The following is a 16,368-nucleotide window of genomic DNA, read 5'->3' as shown; positions in this document are numbered from 1 at the left end:
GTGATACAATAGCTGTGCTAATAGCCTAACTCAACAGCTGTGGTGATACGTTTTTCACGAAATCCGGTCAATTAATGTGCAGTCGAGTGACATGGACGTTAACGCCAGCACATTTTAAATAATGGTGGAACTGTATACCTGCCTGAAATGCGAAGCAGCAAAGATAGGACAGGTGATGAATACGTATAATGAACCTAGGCAAAACATCCTCAAGAACTTTGGATTTTCTTTCACAAGCAAAGCACCATCAGAGTTTGTATGTAGAGCTTTTATTTCAACACATATCGTAAAGAAAATTTACACCAACGTTAGTATTAGTCAATAATTTATTACAACTACTACAATGATATTTACATCTTTGGTATTTTCAACGTTTTCCTGTCCAATATAATTCGACGAATCATTTATTCGGTTGTTGGAACACAACAACTGTGTATACAAATTATGCACAATCACTTAAATCGAATGGAATATCATCATCATTGATTGACTGTTGTTTCATTCTCATGCATGAGAATTACAAAAAAAAGTATCATTCGTTCGACCTGTCGTTTCTATCGTACTGAACGGTGTTTAATCTAATGTTTCTTTCGGGATCACGCAGTTTTCCCACCAATAAAAATCAACTTTTGAGTCCGCCATGAAGTGGGGACCGGGCCTTAGATATCGCTGTCGTCATCGTAATCGTACATCGGTGGAATCATGGGTAGGGCCACCGGCGAATCCATCAGTAGGAAGTCCGCACATTCCGGATGACCTAGGGGGAATGGGAAAATAACGTAACGTTAGTTCTTCTGTTGAGGCTTGAACGCCGCAATTGTTAACTAGATCATATGACAACCAAACAAAACGTTGTTAGGGGTTAGGGAAGGGATTAGTATCACACACTTGGAGCTGCCGAGGAAGGTTACTTCGAAAGGATAGGCATCACAGTCGTGCGATTAGTTGGTTGCTCGAAGCTTGGGTTACTCGGAAGCCTAATGCTGCTTCACAATTTGTTTTTTTTTGCATTTATGGTTTTTAATTTCTGTATAATTTTGAGTACCATTTTTAGTATTTGCCACATTGATCTGACTACTTCATTTGTATAGATTTCCATCTAGATTATGTTTCGTTCTAGTATGACTATCACATCAAAAAACATTCTCTATTGTACATTTTATGGTTTGAGTTTTCTTGCGCTTCTAGTGATTATTGTAACTTTTCGTACTAGTTCTATGCAGAGTGCTATCAGTAGTATTTTGGTTTGGTTTAAATATCGATTGGTCATTTTCATCCACTGAAGAACTGAGATATTGAGTATGAACCTTAATCTAAAGCACGTGTGTCGTCAGTATTGGAGAGTTTGGATCCGTGGATGATAAGTGGAGGGTCATCACGTCTCTACCACACAAACTAGAGAGTCTGGACGTCAGGAAGGAGCTAAAACGAAATGGGATACACAAGGAAATATTTTAGTGATTGGTTGTACAGATAGTTGGATCATTCTATTGTAATGCAAGCAGCGTTAGTTTAAAAAAAACTCAAGCAAGCCACAGATTAATAAAATTACATGCAAACGCTGATACAAGTGTGAGTGATAGTTACCGGATTGCGTATATACAATACAATCATAAACAACAACATTTTTTACAAAAAGAAGTGTAAGCATCCTTTTGCACTGGTACGCCCTGATAAATCGACATTGTGCTATAGGGTAATTGATCCGATCATGGAGGAGTTAAGCGCTGGGTTCATGTTTAAACCACAATTGTATCGCCACAAGCAAACTTTTTACATGGATTGAAATGAAAATAATAAAATCCATCCTTAATCTACGGGAAAATAACGAAATATTGCCACTTTGATGTTGTTATGAACATTTTATTCGTTTTTATCTGAAAGAACATTGTGTTCCTAATGTTGCGGTATGTGTTCCTAATGTTGCGGTATTTTGTTCCTATTGTTGCGGTATCCCATTGAAATCATATGGGATACCGCAACATTTGGAACACTACCGCAACAATAGGAACACAGCAGCAAACACATTTAGGAAAATATTTTTTTAAAATAGGTTTTTGGGCAAATCTTAAGCAAACAAATGGTGCAATCTCATAATTTAAGCACCATACATCTATTGAAAATACCTTTTGGTAACATTTCAGTCGAAAAAGTGCTCAATTGCCATTACCGCAACAATAGGTACTACCACAACGATGGGAACAATCCTAGACTGTTTCAGAAATTATAAATACACTAACGATAACCTGCCATTTCAATTTGAGCACAATATCCAAAAAAGTTTCTTCTAGCTCTAATAGTAAACATGCTAACGAAGCAAATAATACCAATTTTGTTGATGTTTCTGGTAAATGTTGAAAAATAGGGCTCTGTAAACAAGATGATCAAAATTTGAAGTTGCACAAAGTGGTCAAAAAATGTAGCATAAAAGAAAAGAAAAAAATCTCACAGATAAAATATTTAATTTCCAAACACAACAGAAATTGCTGTATCGATAATAAAAGGTATTTCTCGATTGGTAAGAGTAATTTTTACTGAAATATTTGATCAAGTAATGGTGGCGGGCCTTCTCAAAACAAAAATTTTTGTTTCAAATTTCTCAACAACACCAGTAGCAACAAACGTTAAGCAAACGAATGTCTTAATTACTGCTTACTGCATTAGTTTTTATGGTATGACAAGCTTTGCCATCTGAAGGATCGAATGAGCTGAAAAAATAAGTTTGTTTAGATTAAATGCGTTCAGGAAAGCTAAGAAACTGTGTGGTAGTTCTTATGTTCCGTAGAAAACCTTAAAAAATGAGAAACCTGATCTCCGAAAAAATGTTGTGGAAATGCCTTTATCGATTTTTCCCAAATTTTGATCAAGGCATTCCTTAGACAACTTGTTGAGAAAGCGAATGTAATAAAAATTTAGATAAATTTTGGTATTTGATGATAAATAATGTTGAAATCATTAAAAATCACCTTTGTGCAAATGCAAATTTGAAAAATTATGTTATTTGTTAGAGAACTCGACTGTTCTTTAAAATATCACGACAATTGAAAGGAAATATAAAAATATGGAGTACAATATGCTATACTCTGAAAGAAGTAGGTAAAAATCATTATAACAGTTCATTTAATTTACTAAAGAAAGTGTATTTATAATTTCTGAAACAGTCTATAATTGATGGATGACAAATATTTTTCTTACATCGTAAAACTGTCCAAAAATATCATTTTTTTTTTGCTTTTGTGAATCTTGTGTACAGGAGAAAGGGTAACTCTTATATGAATGTGTGTTGCTTGGGATATGGAACTTTTGGAGGATTTTCAGTAGGAAGTCCTCAAGGATTCACAAAAGAAATTCCTTTTAAAGTATCTTTGTAAGAAATTCTGGAGAATTTCAGGAGATGATTCTGGAAGGGATTCAGCAGAAGCTTTTGAAGGCATTTCTGGAGCAACATTTGAAAAGGACATACAAGCATTGACAAACAATGACTTCACACGTCGCTCCTGAGCCTCCATCAGCTTATTCACAAAAACTAAGACCGTTTTCAGATAGAGCAAACATCGATCTTTCGGATAACGGTGTTCATTTGCGTGGGCGGGCTGCTGTTAGGCCCTACGGAGCGTTTGCGAAAAAAGACACAAGATCTATTGGGCCCTTTTCAAATGTTGCTCCAGATTTATGCGGGAAACTCAAAAGAAACTCTTGGAGGAATCCCTAGTGAAGATTCTACAGAAATAGCAGGACAAATTTTAGAACTATTGACAGTTTTTCGGCCTTGCAGTCTTTGGTGTGAAATTCCAGAAGAATTTCCTGAAAAAATGCCAGAAGGAACTTTTGAAATAATCTCAGAAGAAACTCCTCAGAAAAACTTCTGACGAAATCCGAAAAACTACTCAGAAACCCCAGCTCTTGGAGGAATCTGTAAAGGTATTTCTGGAAGATTTTCAGAAAAAACATCTAAGAAGGTATGGACTTTTGAAGAGCACCACTGAGGAGTTTTTTGTCGAGTTCCAGAAGGAACATTTGAGTAAATCTCAGAGGGAACTCCTGGAGGAATTTCAAGAAGTTCAAGAGGATCTCTAGCGTAGTACGTGGAACAAATTCCTTGAGAAATTCATTTAATGGAAGAACGTCTAATGAAATATTCGTAAATTCTCCAGGTTGCGTTCAAAAGGGACATCTGCTATTTTCCCAGAAGAGAATCCTGAAAATGTCTCAGAAGGAATTCCTGAAGGAATCCCACGGCTTTTGTAACACTTCAAGGTGTCCAAACAAAACCTTTCAATTGATTTCCAAGAAATACCCAAGCGGTATTATAAAATAACGACTAGAGCAATCCAACAAACGTCCCTAGTCCTAACTGCTTCCAGCTAGTGGAGCAGCACATTTGAGTAATCAAAGGAAAACACTTTGGTCCTTATTACATTTCACACCGTGTTGAAAGTGAAAGGTCTCAGTTTTAGGTGTGGCCAAGATGAATCTTGAAACAAGGAAAATGGGTTAGTATTCCTAATCTTTTATTCGGTGTTCACTGGTTTGATACAGAAAGGACTAGGGTTCCGATGCATGGTCAATATCGATATCATTTTTTGACGTTCTCGTTAAGGGATCCGATTATGACTGAAAAAGGAGCGTTTTAAAAGCGGAACCTATCAATCAGAATCCTGCCTTACGATTAAGTTGAAAATGACTACTGTAACAAAACCGAATACTTTATAACTCCTCAATGGTTATAAAGTAATACGACATGCACTATACAAAGAACACGGGGTATACCACAATAGATCAAATATTGGTCGCAGTGGTTATGTCCCGAACAGAGAAAAAAAACCCAACCAACATTCATGGAGACATCCCAGAAGAATCCTCTAGGTGAAACTTAATAGTAGTTCTGAAGGAATTTAAAGAAATTGCATAGAAAAATCCCATTAGATTTCCTAAAGGTACCACAAAAAAAAATCCTAAATGAATTCCTGGCGAAACCTCAGATCAAACTCATGATTGGAACTTCTGATGGGAATCCCAAAAGAACTCCTGGAGAATCCCCAAATAGATTTCAGAATGAAATTTTGAGAAAAACTTAAAGAAATGCCAACAAATTTCCATGCAGTGGCTGACAAGTACTATTAAAACTGCTGTCATGGTAAAATCAGAGCGGGTTACTCAAGTTGTTCAAATTTCAGCGCCCCTTTTACTGTTACGAATAGGAATGACTTCAATATGGCGTCCAATCAAGAATAATTCCGGGAAACGCTTCCATATTTTTTCACGATTTTTTTTCTGTAATTTTCGCGGATGGGGCATTCTTGAAGGAATTATTTTTATGAGTTCATCAGACGTTCTCAGTTACTTTGGATTTTTTCCAGGTAGATATTTGTCAGAGATTCTGGCTAGAATTTCTCCAGGAAATTTTCAAAGGATTCTTTTAAGAAAATTTTAAATGATTCATCTCCAAACTTTCCATGAGGAGTCTCTTTAGAAATCCCTTCAGAGATTCTTTAGGGAATTTCTTCAAGAATTGCTACAGAAGTTTGTCCGTGTAGGGTCTTGTACAATTTGGGCAGGTGTACCTATTTTGGGCACTTGCCGCTCTAACTACGTCAATTTCAAACCAATTGATTTGAATTTTTGCATAGTATTAGTTACTGTACGTATCTCACTGTGTGCCAAAATTTTAGTTAGTAAATTGTTATTAATTATAGAGAAAAGTGCCCAAAATAGGTACACCTGCCCAAATTGTACAAGACCCTACACGGACAAACTTCTGTCACACCTGCGCAAATGGTGCAAGATATTCCTGCATGTATTTCTTTATATATTTCTGAAGAAATTGCTCCAGGAGTTCTTTGATTTTTTTAGGAATACTTCCGGCAATTTCCCAAGAAATTCTTCAACAAATTCTTTCACAAATTCATATAGTTTTCCTTTAAAAATTAGGATATTTTCTCAGGAGCTCTTTCGGAAATTATTGTTAGTTTTTCTCCAGACGTTCCTTCAGGTATTACTCCAGAAATAATTATGGATTCTCTTAGATTTCTCTAGAAATTTGATTCTTCTGGAACTTTCTCCAGGTATATGTATGAGCCAGTCTAATGTCAAACCTAATATGTGCCCTCAGTCATTGTCTACTATAGCCTACTACATGGCGGAATTCCTGAAGGACACTATATGAACTCCTGTAGATATCTTCGGAGGAGTTCTTACCCGGATCCCTGAAAGTAATTATGCAAAAATCTCTGGAGGAATTCCCGGATGATATTGTGGATGAATCTCTGAAGTAATTCCTGGACACATACCTGTGGGAATTTAAAACGGAATCTCTAGAGCAATTTTTGAACTAATCTCGTTTTTTCTTGAAGAAACAACTGGAAGCATTTATGAAAGAATCTTTCAAAGAAATTCTTAAGTAATCCCAGACGGAGTTTCAGAAGAAACCCAGAGGGTTCTTGCAGAAATTTCTGTAGAATTTTTTGAAATATCTGAGGGAAGCTCTGGAGAGATTTATTAAAAAATCTCTGGACGAATTTTTGAAGAAACCTTTGGAGTTTTTGAAAGAAAGTTCGTAAATTTTCGGACCGAATTGATGCAGGAATTTCTGAAAAACATGGAGCAATTGTGGAATGAATCCATAGATTTTTTTAATAAACTTGGACAAATTAATCGAGTTAAATCTCATAGGAAATCTGAAGGAAATCCATGGAAATCTCTGGTAGAAACGAATAATTTTCAAATATACAATTCGGGTTTCGCAAGGGGGTCGATAGATCATACAAGATTACCTTTGTATGGATCCCCTCACATTGCTCAATTTATTGCAATGAGAAGGCGAACCGAACACTCTTGCAAAGGTGAGCGAACAGGAAGGTGAGATCAATGATAGAAGAATTTCACATGATGAATTTTTCTATTTTGTTCGCCAGAGTTCTCTTCAAAGTTGGCAAAATGATTGGCGAGATGGCCAGCTGGGACAGTGGTTACATTCCATTATTCCTAATGTTTCTTTGCGAGTGTGGTGGTATGGTTTGGATGTAAGTCGTAATTTCATTCGCGTGATGTCAAGACTTATGTCCAACCATTACTCGCTAGACGCGCATTTACGCAGGAAAAATCTCACGTTGAGCAATGTTTGTACTAAGTGCGGTTCCGGTTATGATGACATCGACCACGTAGTTTGGCAATGCCCGGATAATGACGCCTCCAGAGCATTACTTTTGGAGACCCTCAGGGATGTTTTCGATCACCTGGTAATCGTTTGACTCATTTGTCCATAACTCAGTTTAGAAACCTAATATTGAATTGTGGTGTTCGGCAAAGTTGTAGATTAGTGTTTTTCCTACAATTATCACCAAGGACGCCATATTCTACCTTTTATATATACGGCGCTAGAGCGCAAGTACCACCTACTAATACTAAACGATCGAAAAATCCGATCGTTTAGTATGATTAGCTGATACTAACACTTTAACGACGTAAATATTAGAGTTAGAATATGTCGTCCCTGGTGATAATTGTAGGAAAACACTAATTTACTACTTTGCCGAATATAACATTCCGATATAGGGCTTCTGAACTGAGTTATGAACAAATAACTCAAACGATTGCCAAGTAATCGAAAACATCCTTGGATACCCTTGAGGCCCAAGATAGACAACCCCTTGTCCTGATATAAATGTTTAATTCGCTTGTGTTTCCTTCTCCAGTTTTTTTTTCTCTGTTTTGTCCTCTTTGTATTACCAAGCTGCTCCTGGCCATCCGGAAGACCAAGACCCACAACAAGTTGGTACTATTGATAGTAGAGTAAACATAGATCCACGGACACCGCTGACTAAAATGTTTCAAGCGTGTAAGTAGTAATTTTCAAAAGTGCGACGATTGAATATGATGTCATGCGTTCCATTGATGTTGTCCTAATCGTGACGTCATGCTCGTTTGGATACAGATTTGGACAGTTCGTTTGGATACAACGGATTCATCTAAGCGGATCTATGTTAACTCTACTATCTATAGTTGGTACCAACACCACACTATGCTCTAGAGGTTCCCTAACTTTTTGCTATAAGGCCTTTTGAAATTTCCAAAAATGTCGCGGCGCACCAAAGTTTTTAACATAGTTATTTTTAGTTTTTACACAATTTTCATTTCAAAATTTCAAATACAAAATTGTTCTTAGAATCCAGCGTAAATTTGGAAAACTTTTTGTAAAAAAAAAAATAAAAATTTATCTAAGATTATTTTATTTTTTGTCAGATTTCAAAAATCATGTTGATTTTATCGCAGAAACTTTATAAAAAAAACTCAGATGGACAGGTAGAGCAAGCTGCTGATTTTTAATAATTCAACCAAAAATTTTAACGCGCTTGCAATAATTAACGAATTCTAATTTAATTAAAAACAATTCACAGATCCAAAGTTTCATTTTTTGCGGAAATTGCAAAGCAACACTTTCAAACACTTTAATTTATTTTGGAAAAATTCGGAACCTGCCTTGGTGGGCTTTGATTGATTTTTTTATTTTCATAAATTTCAACTGAACCCTTTGGGGCCGGAGTAGCCATAAATGACCGCCGTGATGAAACCGAGCCAATCCAGCTGAAAAAGATTAAAGCTTAACAGGTAAAAAAAAATCAAAAACTTACAATTTAAAAAATTCAAAGTTTGTTTTCAATTTATATATTTAAAAAAAAATAACTGAAATCCTATGCAACAATCGAAGATTCTGGGAAAGATTTGTGAAGCGACACTAGTTTTACCAAACAAAAAAAAAAATCAAAGGTGTTCCGCAATTCAAATCAAGATTTTGTTCTTTTTGTTTCGTCACAACACAAAAGCCTGCGGCGCACCTGAGCAAGGTACACCAGGGCGCCGCGGCGCACAGTTTGGGAAGCATTGCGCTAGCAAGATGCGATTCACCCCCGGATGAGCTGTCCATCCCTCAAAATGTGACCTTCTAACCTCGAGCTGCCACGAGTACCCTACCATCCACCCATTACTAACAGATATCATCAAAAAGTTATTACTCTGTATAATGTATACTATTAAGTACAAAAAAAGATCTTCGGCTCCGCAAAGCGTCAAACGCGATTGAGCCCAAAATAAGTGAACTAGATAAAAAAAAACTTGTTAATTGAAACCTTCTGGGGAAGTTTATGCTTTTGAAAACTGATAAGAGATTGTCAACTACGTCTGTCGATTAAACACCCTGAATTCCAGAGTGTTTTTGGACATGTAGATTGTCTGGAAAATGAATAGCTAAAGATTAGACATGGCTATGTCAACCTTGTTGGATATGCGTCGCTTAGAAAAACCACATATAGGTTACCAGTTGCGTTAGTAGATCTGAAGGCCTAAACTCCTGGAAATTTGTGTACTACATTGAACGTCTTTGGATTTATCCAAGCCAACATACTAGTCAATTCTAATGGTACCAGAGCACATTTTATCCACTCTTTGTACCTACTATATTTTTAGGGAGTATTGTGTTGTACCATGTTGTGAATGCATATGGTTTTGTTTATTGATGAGTCCTTTGTTGCGTACAGTTTGTTCCTGCGCGGAATGGGCTTAAAGTTTCTGCTCCCTGATGGCGTGGAGAAGCGCGACAGGATTTTTTTATTAGATATGTTTTCGTCTAGAAAAGTGGAAGATTGTGCGCGAAAGTTAGTGTTTACTGATCCATTGTCAAATCACATCACCAACTGTTCGGCAATGAACACAAGAAATTTTAGGCGAAAGCACTGGACTGTATGGCACGGCAGTAAAGAAACGGGGGGTTTCGGATTTGGAGGGAATAATCACTTTATCACTTGTTCACAACACTATTTAATTCTCTACTGCTACTATTTACATTTGGATTATTTCACTTCGCGATGTTCAAGCCTCGCGAACGCTTGTAACTTGTCACTTTCGAAATTGAATTGACTGGCAACCGCGAATGGGTCGCGCTTATATACTCTATTTCCAATATTCGCGAATCACGTGGAAGGTTCTACGCGCGCGTAGAACCCACGCGACGTGTGTGGAACGCACCATCATCACCATGCTGGCTACAGGGCGACGAGAGTCGATGATGACGATGATGATGATGACGACGTCTGCGGCGGCGGCGTTCGCTGCTGCTCTCACGGTAGGATCTCACGGCACTCACTCTCTCGCTGTTGGCGCTGCTGTTCCGTTGGCTCGGGTGAGTGTGTGTACTTCGTGATGATGCTCGAGAATGGTTCCGATGCAATGGTTGGAGTTGGATTGCGCAGCTTAGGATGCTGCTGCCCTCGTTGGGAGCGTATGTTCGCGAACACCAACCATAGGTGACTCCCAGATTGACAATGTACCCTATCCTATTAACAAAAATTCCTTCCTGAGACAAATGTGGAGATGCAGCGATTCGCGGTCTTTATAACAACGTTTGTCTCACTAACATTCCCTTCCATCCTCGATAACCGCAAGGACGTGGCCGGTGCCGTTATTGACCTTACTGGTTAATTCTCGCTGAGACCGGCCCACTATTTACACCTTGTCTTCAAAAATGTTTGGTTGATGATTGGTGGCGATTTTCTGAAAGCCCTCGCTTAAAAAGTAAGGAAAATGCATTTGGTTAGTCAAATTGGTGGACCCCCGTTAGTTGGAGCCACAACAATTTTTGCAGACCCCTCGATTTTAGTCAAATGGTGGCTAATTTAAACCGTTATAACTCGAAAGTTTCTCCAAAAAACCCCTCAAAACGTGTTGATGTTGACAAGAGGAAAGATAGAGCTATTTTTTACAACAATAAAAAGTTGGGTCGGCCATATTGATTTTGGCCGCCATCTTGGATTTTTATACCGAAACGCTTTTTTTTTCATCACGATGGTAATCACCGATTTTCAAAATGGTTGCATCAGCTGAAAGCCGAGACATTAGTACATAACATATTATCAAAAAATTAGAGATGTCTTTTCTTCTTTCAAAAATTATCTGTCGTTTTGTGTTGTTTTGTTTTGGTGAATAACCTTAATCACAGACAATTAGATGATCGGCATTGGACCACACAATAGTTGCTGAGATTTCTCTAATCTCTCTCTCTCTCTTCTTGGCGTAACGTCCTCATTGGGACAAAGCCTGCTTCTCAGCTTAGTGTTCTATGAGCACTTCCACAGTTATTAACTGAGAGCTTCCTCTGCCAATGACCATTTTGCATACGTATATCGTGTGGCAGGCACGAAGATACTCTATGCCCAAGGAAGTCAAGGAAATTTCCTTTACGAAAAGATCCTGGACCGACCGGGAATCGAACCCGTCACCCTCAGCATGGTCATGCTGTATACCCGTGCGTTTACCGCCTCGGCTATATGGGCCCTTCATATTATTTATTTATTTATTATTTATTTATAAATACATAATTCTACCTCAGTATATATACATTTGTAATATAACTACATATAAGTTGAAAATTCGCTATTTTCAACATCCTTTCATCTATTAAAGGTGCTTCAGTTCTTGGCTCTTTCTAAGTTGATGAAGGGATTTATAAATACTTGCAAGGACTTGGCCAGGTGTGTGAAGCTGAGTGGGTCTATGACATTGAAGATAGTTCTGGTGTTCGATTTGAATAAGTCGTATGAACATACGAATTACAGCAGACATTCGACCTTTTCTAATCGAACGCCAGAGTTGCGACATCAGCAATGTCAATGGATATATTCAGCTTTGCAACTCCATCCAAGATTTGTGCAAGTATTCTTGCTATGCTATGCTATTTATGCTATGCTAGCTTCCGAAATGAGCTGTAGGTTATTGAATCTAGACATGTCGAAATGACATTTTCAGCACTGGCAATAAGGTCCCGTTTTAGATCTAGTTGTAGGTTAGAGAAAATCCCTAAGATTTATTTTGTTCTACATTCTGTCTAAATTTTCATCCAAACTCCAGAGAAAACCTATAAGGTTGCCCCATTAAATGAATTCATTAGCGCGACCACTATAGTTGTATGTCGCCGTCTGCGTCTTGTTCGTCAACGATCGCATCCAAATGGGCCATCCGTCGTCGTCAACCCTACAGAGATTGCACCCACTACTGTGAGCGAACACCGCTCGAAAACTGGCCCGAGATTGACAGAAAAGGTCAGTAAAATTAAGCGATAATAAGATTTTTTCGTTCTTCAGTCGGACGCGCGCGAGGGAAAATCCCAACTACACCAAATTAACCAGCCCGAAACAACAATAACAAACACCTGCACTATGAGGCAGTCAGCGCCAGCGACGCGGCGGATTGCGTAAATAGTGCGCTGCTGGCTGGGCCCTAGAAATCTCATCACCACAAGTTAGTGACCGCGAAGAGAGGTGGGTGGGTGGGTAAGTGTAGTGAGTGGGACTGTCGAGATGTGTAGTGAGCGACAAAATGGAAAATCACGTACCGGAAAGCGCAAGAAGTTAACTTTGACTGACGGCGCGATGACGAGCAAAGTGGTGTGTGAAGATATTGTAATTTTTCCTTTGGGAGCAGTAGTGGTTCTCAAGCTTTTTTCGTTTTTCGTCAGGGGCATTAGGTACAGTCCAACTAACATTTTTGCTATATTATGTAGCTACTGTTGTTAGTAGTGAGGGGGTTTGGGAGGTTCGGACACATTTCAGGGGGTTTCAAAGATCTTTCAGACGGTTTCAGGGGCGTTTATGGAGTTCCGAAAGGTTTAAAGGCCGCTACAGGGGTTGTGAGGGAGTTACAGGGACGTTAGAGCTCTCCCTAAAACGCCTTGCAGCCCCATGAAACGTCCCTGTAATGCCTCCGAAGACCCTCTAAAATCTCTTCAAACCCCCTGTAACGACCCGAAACGCCCCTAACCTCCAGTAGAGCACCTGGGACGCCCCAGAAAACCTCAAGAAACCCGCAGCAACTTCCCTGAAACCCGGTAACCCTGTAACCACAAACATCACTGAAATTGCCCCTGAAACTCGCTCTTGCTTAACCCGTTAACGCCCAAGGTGTCTCACAACTTGAATCTTCAAATAAATTTGTTATCAAAGGTCGAGTTCCAATGAAATGAACATGATTTGACGTAAAAAATGGAAGTCTATGGTGTAGTTCCAAAAAAAAATCTTCATTGTAGGTCCTCAATATCTGTTAATTTTCTCGGGTTCTATTTTAGCACAAATTCTATGCTATCGGTATATTCTGATCCGTATAGATACAATACACCTCTAAACAAGTGAGAGAGATGATAACCACTCAAAAAGAATAGAAAAAGGACTTTAAAATTGGGGCAGAAATATAACCCGATAAACGCCTAAAAGTATGCAATACATGGTTCTTGTAATTTCATGTAATTTCGACTGCAGTGTTCAACATTTCTTATTTTTTCAACAAATCAAACAAAGAGAGCTTACCATGTGTAGCATAACCAAACGTTAAAATACTGTAGAAGTTAGATTTTACAGAGATAATCATTTCTAATAAAGTAATTGAGTTTTCCCTTCAGCACCCCACAAACTCTTTTTACGTACTCACCATACGTAAACTTTTCAGACATTTTGCATGTTTTAAAAAGAAAATCGTGTTAAGATTTTTCTTTTTAATGTGTATCCCTTAACAGATACGTATTTGGACCTCAACTATAAGGTCATCTTCGGTGTCTCGTACTTTAGGGAAGATTCATTTATTACGTCCATAGTTTTTCGGGATTTCTAGACCCCCCTCCCCCCTCTGTCACGCTGTTCTCCTATACCCAATACACGTACTGTCACATTTTTCTAGACCCCCCTCCCCAAACGATGGAAGTAATTTATGAACGTTCCCTTACAGGTATTCCACTAACACGCCCAGGTTCATCATCATTCCATGTTTTGATATCAAATTTCAACCAGATATACTTTACATGGCTTCTCTATTTAAGTTTGTACTACTCCATGATTTTTTATTCGTGAACAATGTGTGGGTTTTATTGTGTTATTCTGGGCACTATCAAAGATACATCGAAAAAATAATGTGTCTTTCGGCTACATGAAAAATGATAAACTACCCAAAAATTCAATTTTATTCGATCTACCAATTGCAATTTAGAATTACTTACAAAAGTCTGAAAAACGTTAACGATGGGGAAAGAACATTCCCGGTAGAAATCCCCGAAGGAATCCCGGGAGGATTTACTGAAGGAATTATGAGAGGCATATCTGATAGAGTTCTGAGGGAATCTCAGCTGAAAGCTTGGTAGGAATCCCAGAAATAATCGCTGATGAAATCCCGGGAGGAATTACTGTATAAATCCCGAGCGAGGATCCTGGCTCGTAGAAAGAATTCCATTAGGATTTTCTGAATATGTTTCCACAAATCACTTTGAAAGAATACTAAAATGAATCTGTAAAGTAATTCCAGAATAAATCCGTGAAAGAATGCTGGTTAAAATATCTGAAAGAATCTCTTCAGGATTTTCTGAAGCAATTCTGGCAGAAATCCCTGAAGTTATTCCTGAATCAATCCCGTAAAGAATACCTGATGGAATCCTTAGAGATCTCATGACAAGAATGTCGGCCAGTAGCTGAGCAGGCTTTCCTGCAAGAACCATAGAAGACGTCTCTATGATCTAGAATTGCCTGAAAAAAAAATCTCGGAAGAAACATATATTTTTAATATTTTTTTCGCAAGGAATCCTTTAAGGAATAACAGGAAAAAGGAATAATCCTGGAAATAATCTTTGAAGGAATTCCAGCACAAATGGAATGCAGAATAGAATAAATAAAAGAATCCTTTCAGGATTTTCTAAGCAACCCCTGCAATAATCCCTGAAGAGAACTCCGGAGCAATCCGTACAGCAATCTCGGAAGCAATATCTGAAGGAATCTCGGGAATAAACCTGAGAAGATTCTCGAAAGGAATGTCTGAAGAAATCCTGGAAAGAATTCCTGAAGGTATCTCAAAAAAGAACCGCAGCTCATCTAATCTCAATGCAATTCTTCTCTCTAGCCTCCACCTTACTGTCTTCTTTGCCCTCTATTCCAACTCTCTATCCTACGCTCTATCTTAACCTTCAACCCTTTTTTTTAATCAAATCTTAACCTTCAACCCTTTATGCCACAAAATTCAGCCAATTGGACGCAGTGGCTTAATTTCCCCAACAGGGGAGGAAAAAAAACAACCTTCAACCCTACCATCTGCCCTACCCTCTACACCATCCTCTACCATAACCACTGCCCTATCCTTTACCGTACCCTCGAGTCTATATTGTGCTTAATCGTACCGTCTACCCTACTCTCCACCCTAACATTTTTCCTACCCTCAACCCTACTCTCTATCCTACCCTCTTCCCTACCGTCTTCCCTATCCTCTACCCTATTTATGCCACAAAAGTTCAGCCTATTGGACGCAGTGGCTTAATTTCCCCAAAAGGGGAGGAAAAAAAATCTGTTGTGGATGAAATGTTGGGGAGGTGATGCAGTCTCGGCGCGCCAAACCAATTATTGAAAGCAGCTTTCATGTTAGCAGTTTCACCCGGGGGAGATTGTTGTGGCGGTTTTCTTGTGAAACTGGCAACACTGTAGGAGCTTATACGACAGTAGAAAAGGTAGCTAGTAGAGTGAGCTGTTCATCAGTTGGAAGTGTGAGCCTTTGTTAGTGACTGATAGGAACACTTAAATCTTTGAAGCTGCACAAATGAAATGCTGCTATCAATAGGTGTTTGTCAGTACAGAGGCGGCGCTCCCAACAATCTTCAATGATCTTAATCACCTACTGAACAGTTTGCTGCAATGGAGTCGGCAGCACGTAGACTGGAATTGCTGGAGAAGCAAGGTGAGATGTGGAGAAAATATTATGAAGACGAGGAGCAACGAATAGAAGATGAATATCAACGTGGTTTAGCAGAGATTAAAGAGGCCCATCGAAAAGCCATTACTGCAATCAGGTTGGAGTTTTCTATTCGAAGGGATGAAGTTAAAAGGCAGTTTAGTGGCGAAAATGCTAAAGAGGAATCAATCTGCAGTTCTATTATAACTACTACTGGTCCTAGCAAACCACTCTCTGTCTGCACTTCTTGCCCATCAAAAGCCGTGTTCACTCAAAAGCCAACCTCAACAATACAATCCAAACATATTTTGAACCGAACGATCAATACCGTGTACGTTTCGCGCGCAGTTGGAAGAGCTCACAGCAAGGGAGACGAAAACGACGAAAAAGATGGTATCGGATGGTGGTATTGCTCCACCGACCAGCGCAGTACGATCAGCAGTGTCATTCAAGCTCTGCAATCAACGAAATCGTATTCCAGCACGGACCACAGACCTGACCACAGACCTGAAATGTATCTCGCGTTGAAACAATACAGCGGTGTGAATTACACAATAATAGCGATACTGCTCGTAGCTTACGATCCCGGTGGGACTTTTACGAGGGTTCATCCATGTGGTGCAGAAA

General features: G+C 38.8%; 1 protein-coding gene across 3 annotated transcripts in view; it reads right to left on the bottom strand.

Moving 5' to 3' along the window:
- Positions 1-259: 259 nt before the first annotated feature.
- Positions 260-16,368, bottom strand: part of LOC109400749 (protein vein) — a 261,304-nt gene continuing 245,195 nt past the window's right edge. For 2 of the 3 annotated variants that reach the window (XR_009997937.1, XM_062853151.1), the window contains exon 7: positions 260-757. Coding sequence is in view for 1 of the 3 variants with exons in the window: in XM_062853151.1 (XP_062709135.1) it covers positions 660-757 (98 nt within the window). In the remaining 2 variants the exon portion in view is untranslated. The remainder of the gene's footprint in view (positions 758-16,368) is intronic. The other variant, XR_009997936.1, reaches the window with a different exon arrangement.

Source organism: Aedes albopictus, chromosome 2 (assembly GCF_035046485.1).
Source record: "Aedes albopictus strain Foshan chromosome 2, AalbF5, whole genome shotgun sequence".
Classification (NCBI taxonomy): Eukaryota; Metazoa; Arthropoda; class Insecta; order Diptera; family Culicidae; genus Aedes; species Aedes albopictus.
The sequence above is the reverse complement of the archived record's forward strand: the minus strand, read 5'-3'. Positions and strand labels throughout refer to the sequence as shown.